This window comes from Rattus norvegicus, chromosome 13 (genome assembly GCF_036323735.1).
Source record: "Rattus norvegicus strain BN/NHsdMcwi chromosome 13, GRCr8, whole genome shotgun sequence".
NCBI lineage: Eukaryota > Metazoa > Chordata > Mammalia > Rodentia > Muridae > Rattus > Rattus norvegicus.
Window position 1 is genome coordinate 44,866,199 of NC_086031.1, and position 14,885 is coordinate 44,881,083.

At 46.9% G+C, this 14,885-nt stretch overlaps 1 protein-coding gene across 4 annotated transcripts in view; it reads left to right on the forward strand.

Moving 5' to 3' along the window:
• The window catches only part of Pigr (polymeric immunoglobulin receptor), a 28,143-nt gene extending 15,198 nt beyond the window's left edge, over positions 1–12,945 (forward strand). For all 4 annotated transcript variants that reach the window (XM_039090372.2, XM_039090371.2, XM_063272039.1 and 1 more), the window contains 9 exon segments: positions 1,993–2,337; positions 5,072–5,725; positions 6,947–7,279; positions 7,815–8,147; positions 8,985–9,177; positions 9,568–9,689; positions 10,065–10,196; positions 10,365–10,423; positions 11,438–12,945. In XM_039090372.2, coding sequence (XP_038946300.1) covers positions 1,993–2,337; positions 5,072–5,725; positions 6,947–7,279; positions 7,815–8,147; positions 8,985–9,177; positions 9,568–9,689; positions 10,065–10,196; positions 10,365–10,423; positions 11,438–11,533 — 2,267 coding nt within the window. In that variant the 3' untranslated portion in view covers positions 11,534–12,945.
• Positions 12,946–14,885: the final 1,940 nt, after the last annotated feature.

Below are 14,885 nucleotides of genomic sequence, written 5' to 3' on the forward strand. Positions count from 1 at the left end.
TCAGTCATCTCTCTGCTCAGCAGTAAAAAAGATACTTAGAAGCTACCTACAATCATCCCAGATGGGTTGGTTGGTAAAGAAAATAATTTCCAACAAGTCGATGAGGGCTTGAGGCATATCAGAGAAGGGAGGGTTCTGAGTCTTCCAATTGTACAGGTTAAGAAAATAAAAAGCCATAAACTAGATAAGGAAGTCAGGATCTCTGCTCCTGGTAAGCCTCTTGTGGTGACAGGGATTGGAGCCCAGTAGGGGGTGCCTCTCTGAGAGGGAAAATAGCTGAGATCTTGCTTGTCTGGGGTGGAACCTAATCCAGCACACACCAAGTGCGTGAAGTTGAGGGCAAAGTAGGGTAGATTCGTGGGACTGTCGGTGCATGGTCCCCCTCGTAGATGGCTGGATCCTGGACTGGTAGGGGAAAATCCATCTCCACAGGGGCCAGTATAGAAAGATCAGGTATTTTACTTAGGTTTCTACTCAGCCCTTGGCTTATTGACTTGGTAACTAAAACAAAGGAACCTTGTTTTAGGGCACAACGCTTCAGCCATAGAGGGGCCTTAACAAAGAGAGTGAACCAACAATCAATATAAAGAAACTGGTGTAGCTGACTAGGAGTCCCTGAGACCATGTGCCAGACTCTCTTGGAAATCTGGGGGTTGAAGGACCCTGCATCTGGCTATCCCACATAAAAATAAGCCATTCTAGTTCACGGAGAGTGGGTAGCTTTCTAGATGATATCTTAACTCTACAGTCTGTTCACAGAACTCCTGGAAGTGTTACAGCTTATAGCTCATCAGAGACGTGTCCGCCTCCCGTTTCTGTAACAAAACTCATAAGCCCGCCAGACAAACCGAATCCACCAAACACAAGCGATATAAAAAGGCAAAACATTCACACGTTCAGAGGAGTCAGACACATACATTGAACACCTTCACTTATGTGCCCAAAACAAAACAAAACAAAACAAACATAAAACAGCCAGGGGTACAGGAGGACATCTTCTCTATCTCTGGAGACTGGATCTACAATCACATTCAGTCTCCTCCATGTCTCCCCAGATGTCAGGACTTCCCAGAACAACTCGCTGATCAGTACTGTCTTGAGCAACAATCAACAATCAGCCAACAATACTTGCTTCCACTTTGCTTCAGTTTGCAAATTTGCAGTGGTCACAGTCTGGGGAACCCCAGGGCCTCCAAATTCACAAAACTGCTTGCCCCATATAGAACTGTTTGCCCCTGGGCCTCCAAATTGTGGTACTGTCTAGCACCCGTTCATGACTAGTGACTTTTTAATTTGTAGCACCCATGATCTCAGGTGCCCCCCAGATCTCCAAATCTGCTTCAGACTTGCCCCTGCTTGGGTCTATCCTGGATCCTTGGCCCTGTGTCTAGAGTCTCCCAGAATCTCTCAGGGGCCTCCAAAATTCTTGTGGAGTTTGATGCCACTATAAGAGAAGACCACGGACTCAACTACAGATTAGAAGTAGCCAGATTTATTATTTCTGCTAGCAAGGTAGCTAGCCTCACCTGACCAGATGGAGAGAAGGGTTTTAAAGGTGAACACAATAATCACTCCACTTCTGCAGAATTTATAACTACGTGAGAAACTGCCGCTTCTCCTGCCAACAGTGATAAGCGTGTTTACAGAAGCCAGAGCAAACTGTTAATCATTTCAGAACAGTTGTACAATTTAGGGGAGGAGGTTAGAACTTTTCGAACTTAGGTCAGAGGCCAACGGCTACTAAAGTGGATGCCCGGGACAAAATGGAATTTACTTACTTATCACGTTACAATTAAAATTGAACCCAATTATGATTAAGCAATTTACTTTTGTAAAGTGTAAATTCATTTACGTCGTGTGATTGTAGCATCACATAAAAACTAGGGAATACACATAAATTAGAAATTTCATTCCTCGGCATGAGCTATGTGGATCCTATCAGCCTTCTCAACCTCTATCAGTTTTTAGAGCTCTTGCCTTTTGTTTCCACAGGGGTCTCCACACAAAGCCCCATATTTGGTCCCCAGGATGTGAGTAGTATTGAAGGTAACTCGGTCTCCATCACGTGCTACTACCCAGACACCTCTGTCAACCGGCACACCCGGAAATACTGGTGCCGACAAGGAGCCAACGGCTACTGCGCAACCCTCATCTCTTCAAATGGCTACCTCTCGAAGGAGTATTCAGGCAGAGCCAGCCTCATCAACTTCCCAGAGAATAGCACATTTGTGATTAACATTGCACATCTCACCCAGGAGGACACTGGGAGCTACAAGTGTGGTCTGGGTACCACTAACCGAGGCCTGTTTTTCGATGTCAGCCTGGAGGTCAGCCAGGGTAAGAATTCAGACATCCTGGGCTTCCGGGTAAAGCAAATGAAATCAATTCAGGTATGGTGAGAGAGTTTGCTGGCGGAAAATACCTCCTACAGAAGGGTTTCTTGACATGAAGTCCGAAGTCTCCTTCCTCCTGAGGCAGACTTTCCATAATAGAACATCAAGACATATGAGGAAATGGGTGAGATTTTCCATATCTTCTGGGTCTCTAACAAGCATCTCGGGCTTCAGTTGGTGACAGAAGGACAGTTTTTGTTATATTTGATAGAGTTGAGACATAACATCTGTCAGGTCCAAAGGAAACTCCTTTTCCTCAAATTCCGGATGACAGACAAAAGCAGGAATTCCTCAGGAACTCTTGAAACCAGTTTTCCAAAGGGGCCATTTCCTTTACCACTGACAGATGGGACAAATGGCTATCTGTGGTGCCTATTAGTATACCAAAGCGTATTAAAGCCTCCGGCCTCCTTCAGGAGTACAACTACCTCTTAGACATTTCAAAGCCCATGCTGGTATCCTGACCCTACACTGAACTTCCCTAGCTCATGGACCTTCCTCTCCCCCACCTATTCCTTTCTCCCCCAGCTACTCCTTTCTCCCCCAGCTATTCATCCCCCCCAAGCTACTCCTTTCTTCGTATACCATGCTATTTCAGCTACGCTCCCTGTTTTTGGTCCACACTTTCTTTGCCCCACTACACACACACACACACACACACACAGAGAGAGAGAGAGAGAGAGAGAGAGAGAGAGAGAGAGACAGAGACAGAGACAGAGACAGAGAGAGACAGAGAGACAGAGAGTCAGAGAGTCAGAGAGACAGAGACAGACAGAGACAGAGAGAGACAGAGACAGAGACAGAGAGTCTACTCTGCTCCCACCTCTCTCCTAGTCTGCTAGTCATGTTCAGTCTACTACTTTCCCTGCTCTGGACTCTTCCAGATGCCTCTGGCTGTTCTCTCTCCCTCATGTCTACAATTAAAACCTTCTGCTTCATCATCCTTGGGGCTGTCATGTCGTTAGTTTATAGAACATCTGTGACACCTAACAAGGAAGAAAATACACCAAGAGCATTTGGGGCCACAAAAGGCTTCTCCATAAAATGGATTTTAGTGGGATCCATTGGTTCATTAGGATTATCAACATAAATTTCATATCTTTATTAAAGTCTAGGCCCCTGAAATGGTTGGTTTCTAAACACTGAAAGAAGAGAGGAAGAAAAGGGTGTTCTGCTAAGGGTTCACCATTGACAAGAGTTCTGCTTGTCTCAGAGTTAAAAGAAAACACTCAAGAGAGTGAATATGTGGGGCTTTGAAGGATACGCATCGCTCTTCGGGATGTGCGTGCTATCAACTGTACACTAAATAAGAAGGTTGTTTCTGTGCTCTGTGGATTCTTAAGAGCTGAGGGGTATTCACAGTTGACCCCTTCTGGATACCTAGAAGAATACTACAGATACTGGGAATACAGGCTCTGATCCCAATAGCAGGCTCTGCTTCACAAGGCAACCCAAAATATTTGGACTATAGTTTTAGACAATTCCCATTCAATTCTGTTTGTTTCTATACATGTTAACTTGGCACCTACCAAAACTCGATGCTGTTCAAGCAGAGAAGAAAATGTCTCCATTCTCCAGTCTACAGAGGTAGAGCTTAGACTAGACATAGTGACTAATGAAGAGGTTCAGCAGGACATGGAGAAGGGAGAAATTAGCACCAGCTTACAGAAACCCTTCCTGAGGAGATGGAAGTCAGGATGGGCCCTGACAGAGGGAGGAGATAGATGGGTAATTACTGACCTCACTCACAAAAGTCACAGCCAAGACCTCAACAAAGGACAGGGTAACAAGAGAATACATGGCTTCATTTAACTAAGTTGGTTTTTTAAATTAATTTATTTATTTTATATGTATGAATATTTTGTCAGCATTTCTGTGTATAATATGAGTTCCTGGTACCTTCAGGGGCCAGAAGAGCTGTCAGATCTCATGGGACTGGAGTTGTAGACAGTTGTAAACCACCAGGTGGATGCTAGGAATTGAATCCTGGTCCTCTCTGGAAGAGTATCTAACTCTTGATCTATCTCTCCAGAGCTCCATTTATTGAAGTTTTACATTCATAGGAACCTTCACAATGCCCATGTAAATATAGGATTTAATCTTGGGTTTTTTGAGGCAGGAGTGGTCAGATAGAGATGAGATAGGACGAAATACATGTGAACTCTCGTGGAAGCAGTGTAAATGGAAAACCCAGAAAGGCCCATCAGCTCAGATTCTCCCCGGCCCCTCAGCGCTAGTACTTCTTGTTGGAGTGTGAGGCAGACTTGGCAATGAACACCTTAACATATAGAATGGTAGGTCAGGAGGTTCTTTCTGGACAGCTTTTACAAAAAAAGAATGGGAAGATAAAAGTAATATTTTTATAGTTTGTGGATGGCTTTAGGATAAAGGGGTCATGTTTCTATGGTCTGCCTTTGGGAAGAAGAATTCTCATTTCTATTGTTTGCTTTTGAGAAGAATGGCATGAAAACAAGGGCAGGGGGGAAATCAAAGTAAAACCTTTGCTTTGGAGGTCTTTTCTTTGGTGTACTGTTGTATAAGTTCCTATAGAAAAATTCGGACAGTGTTCCTCTAGGGAGGAGGGCATTCTAGACTATACAGAACCCTCACTGGTTATAACTAATGGCCCGATGTCACAAAACAAAAATTATAAATTACCCCTGTTCTTCATTCCACAGTTCCTGAGTTCCCAAATGACACCCATGTCTACACAAAGGACATAGGCAGAACTGTGACCATCGAATGCCGTTTCAAAGAGGGGAATGCTCATAGCAAGAAATCCCTGTGTAAGAAGAGAGGAGAGGCCTGCGAAGTTGTCATCGACTCTACTGAGTACGTGGACCCCAGCTATAAGGACAGAGCAATCCTTTTTATGAAAGGGACCAGCCGCGATATATTCTATGTCAACATTAGCCACCTAATACCCAGTGATGCTGGACTGTATGTTTGCCAAGCTGGAGAAGGCCCCAGTGCTGATAAAAATAATGCTGACCTCCAGGTGCTAGAGCCTGAGCCAGAGCTGCTTTATAAAGACCTGAGGTCCTCAGTGACTTTTGAATGTGACCTGGGCCGTGAAGTGGCAAATGATGCCAAATATCTGTGTCGGAAGAACAAGGAAACCTGTGATGTCATCATCAACACCCTGGGGAAGAGAGATCCAGCCTTTGAAGGCAGGATCCTGCTAACCCCCAGGGATGACAATGGCCGCTTCAGTGTGTTGATCACAGGCCTGAGGAAGGAGGATGCAGGGCACTACCAGTGTGGAGCGCACAGTTCTGGTTTGCCTCAAGAAGGCTGGCCCGTCCAGGCTTGGCAACTCTTTGTCAATGAAGGTGAGAAGTAAGGTGGGGTGGCATGGGACGGCAGGCAAGACACTAGCTTACCCCTCTGACATATTTCTTGATATTCATGTCCATCAGCAGCATCTACTTGCTGGAAAGTCTTGAACCAAGTACAGTGTGGGATGCAGTTGAGGAGAGCCAGAAAATGTAGCTTCTGTCTATCTTAGGCTAATTCCCAATTATTCTTCTGTATTATCAAGGACCTATTGATGGCTATCTCTGGCTAACAAGAATAAGGAAAGTAGAACCCCTTTGGGGGCCTGACTAGTAGATGGGATTCAGTACCAATGATAGACCCATGTTCCTCTTCCTACTCCAACCAACTCCAGAGCAAGTTGTACCCCATTTCTCTCACACCCAGGTGGAAGACCATTGGCATACCATGACCTTAAAGGCTTCCGGGAAAGGCAATAACCCAGCATCTAAAGATTCCACTCCCACAGCTCTTAGGGTAATTTGTTACACAGCATAAGCCGGTTCAGCAGCTAGACCTCCACGAGCCGTCAGCAAGACAGGATTCAACCCTTGCTCCTTCTCACCCTAAAGCACAGTGCGCAGACTCCTCATAAGAAGCAGAAAGCCAGTATTTGAAGTTCAAAATACCTGTTCCTATGACTTTTCTGACACAGTTTGGAGGGGGCTATGTTCCTGACACCGTTTTTCTATTCCCAACTCTGAGTCTTCTCCCCATCCCTGACACCTTCAGTCACCATGGTTTCTCCCTTGACGTCTGCATTAGCCACTGTACTCTCAGAGATGACTCTTGGGGTCTTTGGTTTGTAAAATTCATACCACATAGTTTTAGTTTATATTTTAAAGCAGACCTATTCCAAATATATTTTCTTAATTTAGGTACAATACTTTGAGCTAGTTTTTAGAATAAGAAATATATTGAATGCTTATTTAGAGAGAGATTTGATAAGAAATCAAAGGAGAGAGACCAGTATTATCTCTTAAATGTCTTCCATTACCTGTCGAGAATGAGGTGGGGAGAGAGGAATGAGAGACTCATTCTGAAGTCATTGGAGTCTGGCCTCCAGACTCTGGTTATAGATTCAGACACAAATAAAATTGTTTTTATATTCTCAGGAGGGGTTGGTGACTTGTCTAAACTGTCTCCATAGTGGATGTCATGGGGAGAAATGTTGCTTGGGGTGCACAAGGCTATTTGGTACATTCAGTCCTGTCACACCATCCCCGTCTGTATTTCAGAGTCCACGATTCCCAATAGTCGCTCTGTTGTGAAGGGTGTCACAGGAGGCTCTGTGGCCATCGTCTGTCCCTATAACCCCAAGGAAAGCAGCAGCCTCAAGTACTGGTGTCACTGGGAAGCCGACGAGAATGGACGCTGCCCGGTGCTCGTGGGGACCCAGGCCCTGGTGCAAGAAGGATATGAAGGCCGACTGGCACTGTTCGATCAGCCGGGCAGTGGCGCCTACACTGTCATCCTCAACCAGCTCACCACCCAGGATTCTGGCTTCTACTGGTGTCTTACCGATGGTGACTCTCGCTGGAGAACCACGATAGAACTGCAGGTTGCTGAAGGTGAGCGCAGATCTACACCAGGTGGAGGGAGGAGGCTGAAGACCATCCCGATAGCAGCAGTCACGTCCCCTAGACATCTTTTCTGCTATGCTATCTTCATCCATACAGGTGTAGGAAGGACCTTCCTATCCAGAGGTCACATTTCCACACCTGTGACCAGCACCCCAGGTTCTTTCAACCATCACTTGCCACACTTCCCGGTATCGGAAGGATTAGCCTACTTTGCATTAGGTAGATATCCGCTGTAGAATATTGGACATGGCTCTTTGTAGAGTAAGAGAGACAAGCAGAAGCCAGTGAGCAAGGCTGTATACTACATCAGACTCTGGATTGATTGATATGATGGTCATCAATTGTCATCCTATTAGCATAGATTTCTGCTTCTTACGTATTCAGAATAATGTATTACAATGCTAACTTCAGGGGCAACACACACCACACACTGAAGCCACCCCTCTCCTTCCCCTGTAGCATCTCCAAGTCTCAATTTCTGTGTCCATGTCTTCCTGCCACTCTCTCTCCCCCCTCCCCCCAGCTACAAAGAAGCCAGACCTTGAGGTGACACCACAGAACGCGACCGCGGTGATAGGAGAGACCTTCACAATCTCCTGCCACTATCCGTGCAAATTCTACTCCCAGGAGAAATACTGGTGCAAGTGGAGCAACGACGGCTGCCACATCCTGCCGAGCCATGATGAAGGTGCCCGCCAGTCCTCTGTGAGCTGTGACCAGAGCAGCCAGATCGTCTCCATGACCCTGAACCCGGTCAAAAAGGAAGATGAAGGCTGGTACTGGTGTGGGGTAAAAGAAGGTCAGGTCTATGGAGAAACTACAGCCATCTATGTAGCAGTTGAAGAGAGGACCAGAGGTGAGTCCCAAGGGCAGTCAGTGCCAGCACCCATAGCCTCCCATGATCGGGGTAGTCCTCAGATTTTCCTCTAAGAGGGACGGAGTAAGAGAACACCAGACTGAAGCCCCCTCTCCATCCAGCGATCTTACATAGCAGTCTCAGAGTCAGACTCATATCAGTACACTTCCTCTTCCTGCATCTGCACAAGACTGCTCACGAGTGACGGCCTGAAACCTCATCTTAAACAAAAACACTAAGACCCAGGACTGAGAGGATAGCTTAGATTCGAGCATGTGTTTCTCATCCACGATGCCCCAGGTTCGATTCCTGACACCGAAAGAAGAAAGAGGAAAGAAAACAATATTAACATGTATACAAGTTTGCACTCCCAGCCTCTGTTTAAAATGTCACATAAGGTATCTTACATAGTGAGGGCAGCTTAGCCCCTGGAAATCTCACGAAGTCTGTGTAAAACAAAACTGATTGAAGAGAAGCCATTGCCAATCTGCTGCCTAAAGGCAGCCCTGTCTCACTCTGCTCCTGGGACAGGATTTTGGTGCTGTGAAAATCTCCCTGTCAGCCTGTTGTCACAGGTGGATCTGTTACCTACATCCTTGATGCCAGAAATGAACTTGATGACCAGAGGGTAGAGACTAGGGTAGAGGTAACCACGGTGCGGAAGCAGCATGAGTAGAAATAGTGTCTGGGGATCTAGAGAAGGTTTTCACCTCCAAGTCTAGTGCTAGTCCACCTCTGGAGCTTTCAGATCCTACCCCGCGATTTCTCTGTAACCCACAGGCTTAAAAGCACAGAGGAAAACTGTAACCTGCTTTGTCTTGTTTTGCTCTGCTTCAGGGTCACCCCACATCAACCCGACAGATGCAAACGCACGTGCAAAAGATGCTCCAGAGGAAGAGGCAATGGAATCCTCTGTCAGGGAGGATGAAAACAAGGCCAATCTGGACCCCAGGCTTTTTGCAGACGAAAGAGAGATACAGAATGCGGGAGACCAAGCTCAGGAGAACAGAGCATCTGGGAATGCTGGCAGGTGAGAAGATTTCCCACACAGAGAACACTCCAGAGACCAAACTCCAAGTCTGGGTCACTAGAACCAAGTAGCAGAGTGTGTGTGAGAGAACAGCAGATGGTCAGCTCTCACAGCCTTCGAGTATGCTTGTCAGCAGAGGAGAAGGAGCACAACCCTTCTTTCATAGCTGGAACCGTCCAGTTCAGTATCTCAAGCCCAGAGTATAAAGAAGGCCAGGTCCTTGACTTGCTGGTTCAGGGCAGGGGTGAGGAGCTGGCCCTTATCAAAACAGACTTGAAAACTACATCAAAAATATAGACGGGGTCGGTCGGGGAGGGCTCTAGCTGGGGTAGCCTAGCACATGCTAATGATCTCGCTCTCAGTAATGGGCTGGATTAATCCCTCTTGCAGTGCTGGTGGACAAAGCGGGAGCTCCAAAGTCCTATTCTCCACCCTGGTGCCCCTGGGTTTGGTGCTGGCAGTGGGTGCTGTGGCTGTGTGGGTGGCCAGAGTCCGACATCGGAAGAATGTAGGTGAGTACCCAAGATGCCCCTCGCCCCATCTCCAGCTCAGCTAATCAGTTCTGTGACTCTGGTATGCCCCATTCTATTCCTCCGTGTCCCAGTGGCTCAAGATAGGGCACTCACAACCCCCTCACATGGCTGATTTAAACTAGATTAAGTTCTGTGAACTGAGTCACAGATTGGCAAAGGCCCCAGAATCTTGACCACCAAGAAAGGGAGCCAGACTGTTTTCATTTTAATTTGGAGGTAAGCATCAAAAGGTAGCACTCCTTGGTGTCCCACTTGCTAAGGCATATGCCAGGTCATTTCAGAGAGAGCAACACACCCTGCTCTCCTTACCCATGGCCCTACCCCGGCACTGACACCGACTCTTCTGCCAAACAGACCGCATGTCAATCAGCAGCTACAGGACAGACATTAGCATGGGAGACTTCAGGAACTCCAGGGATTTGGGAGGCAATGACAACATGGGCGCCACTCCAGACACACAAGAAACAGTCCTCGAAGGAAAAGATGGTATGTATCTTGAGAATGCCCAGGTTTGGGGAGAACAGAACTGGATCTGTCCCCATCCAGGAAGGAAGAGAAATGGGTAAGGGCTAAGAACACACACACACAAACACACACACACACACACATGCACGCACACTCTCTCTTTCTCTCTCTCTCTCTCTCTCCATACAGAAATAGAGACTACCACCGAGTGTACCACCGAGCCAGAGGAATCCAAGAAAGCAAAAAGGGTAAGGGAGAAGGAAGGATGTCCCAGTGCATGATGGGGAATTCAGACTGCAGTTGGACATCAGGACCAAGTCACCTCCGCATGGAGTCTGACCGCCCCCCTCCCAGCCCCCAAACAGGGAAGATGCTATAAATACAGTATCCAAGAGGCCTTTCTGAGGAAGAGACAGGCTCTTCAGGTGTGGGTGCTGCTGACATAGCTGGAGCTTAAGAAGGAGTGGAACACAGCTGTAAGCTGCGAAGCTGTGAAAGATCTAGTCACGTGTGGAGAGTCCCATGTTAGCAGTGAGGACTGAGTGGGTGGTCTTCCTGAGCTATGGGGCCCTAGGGTCTTTCCATGGTCACACATCTTCCTTGGAGGGTTTCCCCAGGATTGTCCTTTCTCCTGAGGAGGCTGGAAGGCATTCATTGATGGTGGGCTTCTTGATCATTACTAGAAGCCCTTGCCCACCCCAACCAGTATCATGAAATCCCAGAAGAGGCAACTCCTACCATTGGGATGCAAACTGCCCTCCTATTTTGCCTTCCTAAGGTTCCTTATGATGTCCTTTTGCTTCTCATCTTGGAGCACTGACACTATCTACTGTATCTGCCCCTCCTTATACCATCAAACATCATGCATTTAGAGAATTAGCCTGTGGAAGTCAGTCCTAGAGATGAGTCCCTGCCAACAGAACAGAGCTAAAATGCTGCCCCTCTAGTGCAGTGGAGGAAGAAAACACAGGATACCTTGGTGGACAACAACCTAGGCCACTTTGCCTGTAGACTACAAGAGCATAGCTTCTGGGGACAGGCCCCACCAACAGTGTTCCATCCTGCTTTGCATAAGGGGGTAGTGAGACAGTGGGAGATATTTTTAGAGGCTACAACTTTCCATTTCTCAAAATTTATCTCTTCCTGGGGGCTGGCTAAGAGTGAGGTCTCAGAAGTGTGTTTTGCTCCAGCAGAGACGGTAAACAGATGTATGTCCTTTCTGTCACCGGCCATCTACTAATGCCTCTTCTGTTTCTTCCTAGTCATCCAAGGAGGAAGCTGACATGGCCTACTCAGCATTCCTGTTTCAGTCCAGCACAATAGCTGCGCAGGTCCATGATGGTCCCCAGGAAGCCTAGGCAGTGCTGACCACCTACCCCTGCCTGTGACAATCAACTTGAGAATCACATTGATCCACTCGCAGCCCACCCTCGCCCATCACCCAGGCTCTTCCCTCCTGTTCTCAGAGGTGTGCTGGTTCCTCCCTCAGTCGTGGAAGCCTGGCCTACTTATGCCTGTTTAGGAGAGAGCGTGAGGAGTTCTTTTTGCTGTTAAAGAGTAAGGTGGAAATGAGTTGAGCCCAAGAGGTGTCTCTGAGAGACGAGGGTTCAGAGCAGGGGCTCATTTCAGGAGGAAGAGCCATTTGAAGCCTCTTTATACACATATGCTAGGATGTCAGGATAGCTCTTCTCCTCCATCTCTCCTTTCTTCTCTTCTTGATTCAGACAACAGATCCGAAAACTCACTAGGCTTCCGGTGTCTACTAAATGCTGAGAGTCAGGCCACAGCCTTTCTATAAACATCACTGGAAGAGACACCACCTCGTCCCAGATTCTGTCTTTTCCCTAAGCTATCAATCATTACCGGGGATTCCCTTTGCCTCTGCACCTCATAGGCAACAAAAGAAACATAAGTCCTGCAGTCTAAGGCATACCCAAGCCATAAGGGCACCACGAGACTCAGATGAGAAGAGATTTTTCTCCAGAGTACTCAGTGAGATAGACTAGTGTCAAGCCAGATGGGGCAACTCCTGGCTCTTGGCCTGGGACTTGTCTTCAAGATCTCTGCTCTTATTAGAGAAAGAACTTTAGCATGAGGAAAAGTAAGAGAAAACAAGTTACATGGGCATGGTGGTGTGCTCCTGCAATCCCAATATTAAGAGGTTAAAAAATAGGACCAGAAGTTTAAAGTAATCCTTGGCTACCTAGTGAGTGTAAGGCCAGCCTGGAATCAATAAGAGTTGGTTTCAAAGAAGCAGGAGGAGAAGGAGGAACAGGAACAGGAGGAGGAGCAGGGGGAGGAGAAAAAGGAGGAGGAGGAGGAGGAGGAAGAGGAGGAGGAGGAGGAGGAGGAGGAGGAGGAGGAGGAGGAGGAGGAGGAGGAGGAGGAGAAGAAGAAGAAGAAGAAGAAGAAGAAGAAGAAGAAGAAGAAGAAGAAGAAGAAGAAGAAGAAGAAGAAGAAGAAGAAGAAGAAGAAGAAGAAGAAGAAATTAGAAGAAGAAAAGAAGAAGGACAAATGGCTCTTTTCTGGTCTCACCTTTTCCCTTCCTGTCACTCATGTGGACCTCAGATAAGAGCACAGATACTCTCGACCTCTTACATTTGGAGAGTTTTGAGCAGACAGGAAGAAGACGGAGCCTGGGAGCAGCTGTTCTCCAATAGTCAAATTAAGACTGTTCCTCTCTGAGCTCTGTACTTCAACCAGCACCTTTAGGCAGAAGCCATCAAATCAGAAATGTCTGTTAATAATTAAAGTCTATGATTGCCACCAAGGAGACTCCGATTGCATTTGTCCCCACACCTTAGCTCCTAGGCACCCCAGGATATGTGTTCAGTAAACTCAGCCACCACGAAGGCTGAGCTGAAGAGGTCTTGAACATTATGCCTTGGGGACAGATACTAACCACTTTGCTCTTCCTTGAGCTCAATCCTCTTGGGCTGCCAACTGCAGTACTTTGTCTTAATTCCCTGGCCCCAGCCTAGATTGGTGTCTTGGACTCCCTCCCAGGAAGAAAGAGGCAGAGAAAATGATGAGGAGTGTTCGGTCCCTTTTCTTTGGAAGGACGATACAGATCTAGCTTCTCCAGCAATGACAGAAAGTCATCCTGGAAGAGGTATAATGAATTGTCAGCAGTGTCACTTGTTAGTATAACACTATCCTCATCCCATCCCAATCCCAAGCTGCTTGCAGTGTCACTAAAGGGTTCTGTGTACAACAGAAGTTAAGATTCGGTGTCTGCATTCATGTCAACAACCAGAGGCCCCATCCTGGGCTCGTTACATGGGCGACCCCAATCCCTGCACTCAGAGAGAGGCCAAGACACGTCATTAAAACCACACGTAATGTTCCTTACAAGAAGGAAGCTGGGTCACAGGTGGATCTGAACATTGTTAGGATGACATTTAATTCTGTACAAAAGATTTACAATCAACGGTGAGACTGATGATGATAACCACATTGGCAATGGCCATTCATGGAGTTACTGAGACATCTGACCACGAGGGAAATTATCTCTGAAAGGATGTTGCACAATGGTCCAGCAATACATTGACAAGGCCTACCTAGTAGTTCTTTGGTATAGCAGTTGACTTTCCTTTGTAAAGGGAAGTAATATCTAATCATTTAAGACTTTTCTAAGACTCAAGACTAAAGAATTCTTCCAAGAACACTAGACATTAATGTGAGGTTAGAGACAAACCACTTAGGATGAAGACTAAGAAGCTGGACCCGAAGGCTAAGAAACATGCAGTGTGCCCCCAACCCAAGCTTCCCTGAAGTATTTAACTGTGCTGGGGAGCCTCTGTCATAAAAGGAAATAATGAGGCATTATCTCAGAAATGAGACTATTCAAGTGGGAAAGGGGCACATTAGATGAAAGGTGTAAGACTGGGATCCGTAGTGCCAAGTTGGCCATGAAGCTACAACAAAAAAGAAAAACAGGTCACCTAGCCATGTGCGCCAAGGACTCAAGAGAGGGTCTTCCAAGGCTCTTAGATGTGATGTCACACTCGTATAGTCACAGCACTTGGGAGGGGGAGGCCAGAATACTGTGTGTTCTAGGCCGACCTACACTGCTTATCAAGACCCTGTCTCAAAAGTAAATAAAAAAGGATTTCTGGGTATGGTGACAGATGAGGAACTGCCTCTATGTGCCCCAGTGAACGGGTGGGACTTCTGGGTCCCAGGAGGAAAAGGAGACAGAGGAAAAGAGGGGATTTTCAGCTATGCTCTGGAACGAGAAGCACATGAAACAATCGGAGAAGCTAGAACCATTGCCTCTGCCACTAGCAGATAGCCAAGGAGGTCACAGAAGGCTAGCTAATACAGGCTAGCTAATACAGGTTAGCTGATACAGGCGAGCTGATACAGGCTAACTGATACAGGCTAGCTGATACAGGCTAACTGATACAGGCTAGCTGATACAGGCTAGCTGATACAGGCTAACTGGTACAGGCTAGCTGGTACAGGCTAGCTGGTACAGGCTAGCTTATACAGGCTAGCTGATACAGGCTAGCTGATACAGGCTAGCTGGTACAGGCTAACTGGTACAGGCTGGCTGATACAGGCAGGCTGATACAGGCAGGCTGATACAGGCTAGCTGATACAGGCTAGCTAATACTGGCTAGCTGATACAGGCTAGCTAATACAGGCTAGCTTATACAGGTTAGCTGATACAGGTTAGCTGATACAGGCTAACTGATACAGGTGAGC